The 10,528-nt window shown below is 33.0% G+C and overlaps 1 protein-coding gene across 1 annotated transcript in view; it reads right to left on the reverse strand.

Moving 5' to 3' along the window:
* Positions 1–9,630: 9,630 nt before the first annotated feature.
* LOC117170825 (apoptotic protease-activating factor 1-like) overlaps positions 9,631–10,528 on the reverse strand; it is a 3,517-nt gene continuing 2,619 nt past the window's right edge. Inside the window, exons 5-7 of the mRNA XM_033357868.1 lie at positions 10,214–10,284; positions 9,786–10,135; positions 9,631–9,704 (exon numbers count right to left, since the gene is read on the reverse strand). Of these exons, the coding sequence (XP_033213759.1) occupies positions 9,631–9,704; positions 9,786–10,135; positions 10,214–10,284 (495 nt within the window). The remainder of the gene's footprint in view (positions 9,705–9,785; positions 10,136–10,213; positions 10,285–10,528) is intronic.

The following is a 10,528-nucleotide window of genomic DNA, read 5'->3' on the forward strand; positions in this document are numbered from 1 at the left end:
ACTATGTTATTCACGTGAATGTTGAAGTGCTCCCATTAGATAACAACGATACCAGATGCTGTGCACACTGCTTTCACACGAGCAGCAGGTTTGCACTGTCAGAGTGAAGCCGTAAAAGGAGTATAATATATACATTTATGTAAGAAACAAAAAATTCGGTACAATATACATTGAAAAGTTGTTAGTGATTTGAAATATTTTCTCATAAAATAAAATAAATTGTTTCTATAATTTTCTCACTCAAAACTTGCTTTCTTTCATCATTTTCATTATGAGATAATTGCCTTTTTATAATAAATTTCAACTGATAATTTGACAATCTTATCTTAATTAAACTAAGGAAACAATGCCTGAATGTGGAAAGAAAAAGACACTTTGTTTATAGGTACACTATTTTTTTTATATAAATGATATACAAACATGGGTAAAAGCCGGTTTTACAAAGTTGAGTTGACAATGATTTTCTCCAGAGAAAGTGAGATAGCATGCTGGTATGATGAAAGGCAGAGGATGATAATTAATGTCTTAAAAATAGAACCTAATTCAATTTTTCATTAAACATATTTCAAAACGGTCATATGATAATCTCGAAAATGCTACGTAAATAAGGTTAAGGGCATGTGATACTTACAGTTTCCCCGGCTTTTTTCCACAAAAATGAAAATGTTTAAAAACTGAATTCGGAGATTCTATAAAATACCATAACGGAATTCCCCAGACTCTTTTTTGAGGAATAATAACAAAAAAATGTATTGTGCTAAATAAACATTTTATGCATATGCACTATTTTGAGGTTACGTCGTTTCTCATCTCTGCCTTTCCGATAATCTGGAAATTATTTATGAAATAAACTTTTTTGATTGCCTGCAAATAAGGTTAGTTCCGGGAGATTAGTTACTATATTTATTTGTAAGTCCAAAGTTTTCGGCTAAAAATATTGTGTAGTTTGGAAGTAACGCTCGGGTGAATTTTAACACACATAACCTCGAAGTATACACGCACGTTAGTAAAGTCAAAAAAAATATGGTAAAAAAGAACACAAAAAAAGTGTGTGGAGACGTCCGTTAGCATGTTCGCTATCATTTCCCAAATTTTTAAGACAAAATATTTATTATTCTAGAAAAAAAGTCGGGGGAACCTAAAACTGGTAAAATCGACAATTTTCTAAGTATCACATGCCCTTAAATTTTTCAAGCAAATAGTTTATACAAATAACTTTAATCGCATATTCTCTATATCCTTGATATAAAGCATAATTTTTAAATAATTTAAATTAGAAACATATATGTAGATATGTATTATTACATAAAGGTTAATAGATGAAGTTTGTTCGTATACACTTAAAAAAATGGTTTATCTGTCCCAGGTAACCGTTTAGCTGGATTTCTTCCTCCAAAAAATATAGCTGTGTCACCTAGATTTCTAGTTGTTTCGGCTAAATTTTCCTTCTAGAAATAATCTAGTAAAATTGGTTGGGTAATTTTTAGCTGGCAAATTCAGCTGAAACAGCTAAAAATTCGAGGTGACACAGCTATATTTTCTTGGAAAACGAATTATAAACTGAATGTTTTTGGTCATAGAAATTTTGCAAACCAATTGGAAATTGTAAGTAATCGGTCTTTAGTCTTTATAGGTCCAAAATATTCGAAATGCATCAAACTCGTAGTTTGCTATTATTAATGAAAAAGTTTGTTTTATCAACAGATATGCAAGATGCTGGGAACAAATTCATTATTAACTAAATTGCATCATATTAAATATTAACAACTTCGAAGACCTTATACGTTTCCAACTTCAGTATTTTGGTGAAAATAGAAACAAGTAGATATCACAACTTTTCCTAAAGTACAATATGCCGTACCTACTAAAAATAAATATACGGAATCATAATTTATTGAGCTAGAAAATAAGCTTAACTTCTCTATCCTTTTTTGTTTCTGAAGATTTTACACAAAATTTTATCTATGAAAAGTGTATGCTAAAAATTTTTGTATGGTATGATGTGAAAAAGATGATTTCTATGTGTTGTTTTTACAAAATTCTGTACAAATTCCAATAGGAAAATTTTACAAAGCCGAAAAATCTTGACAAATTAGCGCTGGAATATGATGGTCATCATCCATAAGATAGTAAAAATTATTACAATTTACCTAATCTCTTAAATTAATAAAACTTCTGAATGAGATTTTAGGAAGAATTGCAATTTTATTATCAACATTTAAATATTATTCCTAATACGTCCAAATGAGTGATAGCATTCGAAAATTGTAAAGCTATCAGGGTTTCGTGCACAAGCATATTTCTGTGATGTTTAATTTCTTTTATGTTGATTAAATAACTTATTAAAATGTATGTTGTACGTCTATATTTAAAAATGAAGCATATTTAGCATTATAGCATCAAACTGCTAAAAGCGAAAGTAGTGGAACAGAACGTTTTAAACTAACATGCTAAATTAGATTCAAAAGAGTCTTTGACTTATTTTGACAAATATGTTTCCATAATCGAAAACTGTGTTCTCTTTTATCATATTGTAAAACAGTGGAATGTTTTAAAATTGAGAAACAGAAAATATTTTAAAAATGAAAGACATAAATTAATCATTTTTTTCAAAGTCATTTAAAGATTTTATTTAGAAGTAATATACTCTAAAAATTCACTAAACTTTCAGTTGAAACGAATACTTAATTTTAAAGTGAAGATTTGCTCCTTCACGTGATTGGTAATAATAAAATTGGTAATAATCAAATTGGTATAGATCGTATGAAATTGATGAAATTGCAGACAAAACATCTATGTTAAAATAAAAATTAATGCTGTATGATATTTAGGTGTTTGAAATATTATGGCTCCCATAAATATAAATTTTGAACGCACCTCTTTCGTGAATATCAGTAACATGTTATGTTTCGTATTTTACAAAAATTGAGCAAGTTTTTTTATAAATAAGAAGTATCACGTTACATGTTTTAAAAGCAAAAAATTCCTTAACTTAACCTAAAAACTTTGATGAAAAAAGTTTTAAAAAATTCAGAAAAATTAAATCAAAATCAGTTAAATTACAAAAAAGTTACATGGCGAGTTTGGCACTTAGGCCCTTTTTATGTCTTTCCACGTTTTAAACATCTTAAGGCATTTTAAGACTTCACAGTCTTATACATTAGAGTGGTTCATAAAAAACTTGTTTTTATTTTTCGGCGAACGCATCGTGCCAATTTGTTGCTTTGGGTAATAAAATACTCTCCTAATTTGTTTAGATTTTTTAAAATTGTTCAAACGTTGTAAGAATCAAATTTACGTAAAAATTGAGATTTTTTTAAAAATATACATATCAGTTTTAGAGAAATATCTTAAGAATGTAAATTATATCTAATACAAAGGATAAAACTCTCATTTGCTTTCAGATTGGAAAAAAAATTTGACGCCGGTAATTCATAAAAAGTACGATTTCTTAGGCACAACAGAGAGATATGAGAGCATAATTTAGTCCCTAAACCTTTTTTTTGAACGATTGCCCCATTCCTCAGACTATCTGCATTCAGCAGGGAAGATCAAAAATTTAAATCCACAGCACCGGAGAAAATAAAAACATTTCTTGAATAATATTTTTAATAGCTTCTCCATCACTAAAATCTTATACAGTAGCAATACATATATGTATTAAAAGTTTGTCATAAGGACAACCGCATCCTGAGCACACGGAGCGACCCAAGGACGAACGCCTTCTGCATTTTCCCTGCAAGTGTTTTAGCACATTTTTGACACCCAGGGGTGCTTTTCAGGCTATTAACCAGTGAAAGCTTTGCACCTCAAAGAGCCCTGATGATAAGGGTGATTAGTTTAACAGAATATTCTGGGTATAACCGTCGCAACTCTCTTATAAGCTCTCTATATCTCTCTTTCCTTTCATCCTTCTTGGCTATGATGTTCTTGTCAACTGGCGCCGAAAATTCGATTGTCGAGAATATAAAGTTCCAGTATATGCGACACTTCTCATTTTCAAAAATTGACAATATTTCCCTTGGAGCGTTTAGCGGAGTGATATTGAGGTTAATGTCGTAAGAGTAATAGAGATAGAGATAGTAATAAAGCATTCTTAGTGCCCCATTGTACCTTTGGATGTAGGTCGTTCCCGTATGAGTTGGACAACTAGGTGGTATGTATCCTAGATGCTCGGGGTACGCATGGCACGCCCTGCAGCTATCATCGAGAATTTCTAGGCTAAAAATGTGGTGATGGTATGTTAAGGTGGTATGTTAATGTTCGAGTGCTAAAATAAATTTAGATGAAAAAACAACGATGAACCAGAGAAATGTCCACATAGAGTGGATGAAGCACTTCAAGGATGATCGGCTAGAATGCTACTATTCTTAGCATTATCTCTGTTCGCGGAGGCTTTATGGTGTGTATGCACACTCTGTGGTGCCAGAAACACCCAGAGCATCAATCATTGCGATATCAAGTCGTCTACCTCTCCAAAAAGGGATATGTATGCAAAGCGCTTCCCCAAACGATGTAAGAACAAGCCACAGACGAAGAGGAGAATGCGACATTGAGACTAACCACGGAAGGCAGGCAACTTTTGAGAGATAATAGCGATTTCAGGAACAGGTGGAAACATTGACATGCAAGTTCCTCCTAAGCCTCAAGATCTGACTGAATTGGATGCCTCCCTTCGTTAGGATATCTCGGAGAAGTCCGACCTCTGGACCATCAATTCTTCAGTTAATGGTTCTGCGAGAGCTGTGGCTGATTCAAATCGAAGGCTAAAATCGACGATGGATTAAAAGGCCAAGAGACGTTTGTACTAACTGAACAAAAAGTTAGGATGGACAAGACCGAATGCGTCCCGTGTTCAGTGTGTGATTGACTACATAACATCTGGTAGACCGTTCACGGAAAGGGTTCGAAAATTCGCTCAACAACTGAGGATCTACAACCACACACTGAACAAGGCAAGGCTGCTGACAATCAACGAACATATTGCTGTTCAGCGAAAATCAAGTTTCTCACCGACCCATCGCACCTCTTCAGCGATCTCCTTGTTTATCTCAAAAATCCACAGAAGTCTAACGAGGTTAGAGACTTTTTGGAAAGAGGTATACGAGGTTCAGCAATCACTGCCGAAGAGGTGCAAAAAGCACTTAGAGGCACGAAGAAATTTTTCGCTACAGGATCAGATGGTATCAAGAACTTTTGATGGAAGAAGTTCACTTCTACATACAAATATCTAGCCCGCATATTCACCTCATATTTAAAGTTAGAAGCGCCTATTACGCAGTGGCTACTGTTAGAACGCACTATACTATATTTATTCGTCCTGTCAATGGCACAAATTGATTACCGGAAAGCTTTAGATTCAACCTCTCATAGAATTATCATCTTATAGTTAGATGTATAGAAAGATTGATGTCCTTTTGGAAAAATATATTGACTATGTTATCTGGAAATTATCGTGTGACGTCTCATTCCAGAGTTGCGCCTGTCAGGGGACAACATGAGCCCTCTGTTTTTTGCATCACACCTCTGCCTCTATCTCTCGCACTGCGGAATTTTTCTGGATACTTCTGCGGCGACACTAATCATCACGAGTATAAAGTCACTCATATATTTTATATAGATGATCTGTAGATCTATGCTTCTGGTGCTAGAAAGCTTCAACTTGCTCTAAATATCGTCAAGAAGTAACAGGAGATATTGGTATGGACTTTGGATTGGACAAGTGTACCAAGATTAATCTGAAGAGAGAAAAGATTATTTGACGTTTCGGATGACCCTGAATTTTGGGATATAAGTGTTATTAGACATTTTGGCACTGGAAAAGCCATGCATGAGAGGGAGAGAGAGCATGCCTCAAAGCCGCATTTAGGATGTAACATCATTGAAGGAGTGCGTCCGAAGCAGATACAAGCATCTTCGATAGATTTGGTCTTCCAATCTGTCGGCGTTGAACAAGGTATCTGTGACTAACGAGTTTAAGGCCCTTGATATCACCATGCATATATAATATCGCCACCATGTATAAGGCCTTGCATATAATTTCATCAGTTCCACGATTGTACATCTAACGCCGTCAAGGCGGACGCTGATTTCTGAATCTCCAATGTCGTCGTAACCTAATTTTTCTTAGTATAGGTTACATCGTTTCAAACGGCAGATATCCTCTCCTAAAAATAGTCACGACACACAAATAGTCACACGAGATGATTGGCAAGGAAGCGTTCCTTCAAAAATTGTGAAGCAGGTGGGCGAGACCCTTCACCTGCATTTTATCATCAGAAGTGATAAAAGTGCATTACTCCATCTAGATGCTTAACTTCTAAAAGCTAAAGTAAAAAAATCAGATGTCAAAGAATTGCGCCAACAGCTACTAGAAAAGAAAATGTACGGAAACTTTCACAAAAATGTAGAAAGTCAGTTCTTGTCTAAGGAACAATATCTTTTCCTGAGATCATCAGGATTTAATTCAGGTACAGAGGGTTTCATTTTCGCATGTCAGAACCGTGTAATGTTCACCTTAGTATATCGTGACCCCATGTTATATTAAGAGGTTCCCAGTGATAGGTGCACAGCATGTCATGCACACGCTGAGACCCTATACCACATACTATCTGGGTGTCCCATTAATGCGAGAACGACGTATCCCTAAAGTTTTATTCAACATATTTTTTCAACAAATTTTTGTTCTAAACATTTTTTTTTCAATTTTGTTTCCAACCATTTTTCAATAAAACAATTTTTTCCGTCCATTTTTTTCAAAATTTCCTTCGAAATTTTTGTTGAAAAAATTTTTTCTTTGGCTTCTACTTTGAATACTTTTTCTCCGTGTAATATTTTGTTTTTCACGTTTTGGACCATTTTACAACTTTTGATAATAGCATAAAATTTCATTTTTAATGAACATTTAAAATTAGCATCGAAGGAACTTAGAAATTGTACCGCTTACTGCGTAACTTTTTTCAAATTATCATATACAGTCCAAACACTAATTTTTTTAAATGTCTTGATTACTCGAATGAGTAATTTTCTTTTAATCTTTAGTGGCTCACTTTCGCTAATCAAATCTCTAAAATTACACTAACAATCAGTTAAATTTGATCAATTTTGATTCAAAGACCAGAAAACCTTAAAAACTAAAATATGTTTCTTGATACACTCAAGTTGACACGTATTTCCTTCGTGCCTGATTAAGAAAATAAATTTTTCTTCTAATTTGTTTACTAATCTCTGGCAAAAAATAAAGCTTTTCACTCTCGCGACATTTTCTTGCACAGCAAGTCATTATTTATTCACAGCATTTTAAACAATGTATTTTCCAGAAATTTACGCTCCCCTACAAGCCACAATTTTATTGCAAGTTATCAAAAAATGAGTTCTTGAAAATATAAGCGGTATTTTAAAAGTATGTTTTCTACACAGAAATGCTACAAATGATTTTATCTTGTCAATAGATAATAAAATTGCTAAAAAATTATTTGAACAAAAACTGATCTCGATGATCTATTAGTACATACAGAAGATTTAGAGGCGACTCGATTAGACTATTTTTAACGTTTTTCCTTATAATAAAAGTGTAAATTATTTAAACTTATGTTGGTTCTGATTACAAAAATATATAAAAAATAATTTTCTATAATTTACGGTTTTAGATTTTTGTCTTATTTATATACATTAATATTTCGACAAGTTTTTCTGATGATGAAACTATCCAAAGTCTTGTTAAAGAAAAATTTAGCTTAAGATATTATATCTGGTGCTCAGGTTTTGAATTTGTCATCTCATCTCTGTTATAAATTTTTCCCCTATTGCATGGAGAAGGTCCCAGAATGTATACAGTTCTTACAAAAAATGTTTCGGGGTAAAATAGCACGAAGAAAAATAGATATTGAAAAATATATATTAAACACTTTGATATAAATAGTAAGGCGTAATATCTCAAATCTTCTATTTGATAAACACTATATTGTGTATGCCCTTATATTCATCTCATTTGTCTGTTCTTAAGAAATCATATATTTTATGACTTTTACCACCGCTAAATATTTTGATTTTAATAAAAAACAAAAGAAGAGTGTTCTCCTTTGTATTAGCTTCAATTTTAATTCATAAGATATTTCTCTAAAACTAATATGTATATTTTCAAAAAATATAAGAAAATCTCACTTTTTATGTCAATTTGATACTATAATAGCGTATTCGGTTATTCTGCACTGGTGCACTCTGATCTGCACCGAAGCAGGTTGGAGTGAGAAGAAAGAACTAAGAAGGAGCGATCGGAGTGCTCTTGGAGTACACCAGTGCAGGATAAACGAATGCGCTATGAATCATTTTTTTTAAATCAGAAAAATTATAAGAATATTTTTTCACACAGAGGAACAAACTGTCATGATACGATATCAGTCATTAAAAGAAAGATATTCTATAACAAATTCGTACTCATTATCGTATATTTGTCTAATATACACTCAAATATAAAATGCTCCAACTTCATTTTAATTTAAACTCCCAGCCCCGTACAATTCACTGTATAAAGTCTATCTATATTTTAACAATCCTTTGCACATATTTGTTTATTTATAGACTTGGGAGCTGTCTTTTTTGTATAAAGACCTGTAACGCTATATCACATTGGATTCTTTCAACTGCTGAAATTTCGTTCTAAATTATAGCGAATGAGCAGCTCAACTGTTAAAGATATCTTTAGTTATATTTCTGAGTGCCCAAATGGCTCAAAAGTAGTGATATGCCCATTTATATCCAGCGTCAGGAATTTCTTAAAATCCTTGGACACGCAGATCTTAGCAATACCGCATGACAACGGAATTAAAGCCAATAAACCTGACTGATTGCGTTTCGGTGCTTTAGACTGCCAAAATTCAGTCGAGGCCGTCTTTTCAGCTGTTCGGTTACCACTATTTGACAAACTTTCTTTGTCAGTGACATTGGCAAAGTTTGTTAGAGTACTTAACTGGCTTCCGTTGCTCTGATTAGTCTTAATTCTAAAACTTGATTGTGGACTAGGACTTTGACTGCGACCCATTCGGCTTCTTCTTCTGTTAACACTATCAGTAACAGGTGATACGTTCCACCAAATAAGATCATCTGTATTTACCGATAACAAAATCGGCACCTTGATTGCAGCCGGAGCCCAGTGCAACTCGCAAACTGGATTACAGTGAAAAGAAAGCTTTTGAATTTCTTTTCTCTCTGCAAGATCCAAAATCTGTAAAATCAGAAGTGATATTTTTAACATTATTTTCATCATAGTTAATAAGCAAATAAATTAGAAAACTGACTGAAATTTCGCCATCTTGGAAGCCGATTGCTAAGTACTGCTCATCCTCCGAAAACTCATAGCATGTGACATTTGCTTCAAAACTATAATGTTCGTGAAAATCGACAGATACTAATGCTGGTTTTACTTCGTAATTTTTTATTTTCTTATAGAGCACCAACTCTTTACGATTTTTATTCAGGATGGCTAAATACGTTCTTCCGGGACTTAAAGTGCTGCTAATTGCAGTCTCATTTTCAGAATTAAAATTTTGTATATTTAAAAGTTTCCAGTCATAGTTAAAAACAGCCCAGCATTTGATCACAAAATTTTTTTCGACTGTGATAATTTGATTTTTATCCATCTCGTAAATTGAAAGCACATCTCCAGTATCTTTTACTACGTAGGATGCTTTTTGCTCCAGATAAATCTGCAACAATTAAATCGTAAGAATTATTTTCGTTTTTATTTGTATTACAAATTTTAAATTAAAAAAAACGCACCCTCAAACTGTTGCTATTATTCTGATAGATGAGAGCAACACCAGTTTCTAGATTGGTAACAATCTTGATAAAGTTTGAAACGGTTTCAAGAGTATCGATGCGGTTGGAAATTCTCCTTTGGATATCAAAATGGAAAATCTCTTGTCTTTTTTTTGCATTGATATGATCGTAAATTAGGTTTTTGCCATCTTCACTCAATATCATGGTAGTAACTAATCCTTCAGCTAAAACAACTTCAGACATTTTTTTCCAAAAATCTCTTTTTCCTCGAAAGATATCAATTTTGTGTTGAGCTGTTCGTTTAACCACAATGTCATCTTCACCCAAGGGTTTCATTATCGCATTGAACAATGGTTTACTAAAAAAAAATTGACCAAATTTAGTAAAAACTAAGTGGTGCCTTTTCTGATATTCCTCTAATGTTATAAATTCTTACATCAAAGGTTTGGAATCTTGAATTTTATTCAGTTCCCACTTATAAATCAGTCCGTTTTGGCTTCCAAAAAACTGAAACAAAAAGAATTACAGTTTTCAAACAGTGATTTATCGTAAAATAAATACGTGAAAATAAGGGGAAGGTGCACACAGCGAGTCAGAAAAATCTAAACTTTGGGTAGTTTAAACTGGAAAGAAAAATAAGTGTTTGATTAATAACTTAAGAGTAGTGAGCTTCAAGTTCCGCTTTATCATTTCTTGAATATCATTCATAATAGATCATTTTTCTGTGACGAATTGGAAACGTATGATGCTT

Source organism: Belonocnema kinseyi, chromosome 4 (genome assembly GCF_010883055.1).
Source record: "Belonocnema kinseyi isolate 2016_QV_RU_SX_M_011 chromosome 4, B_treatae_v1, whole genome shotgun sequence".
NCBI lineage: Eukaryota > Metazoa > Arthropoda > Insecta > Hymenoptera > Cynipidae > Belonocnema > Belonocnema kinseyi.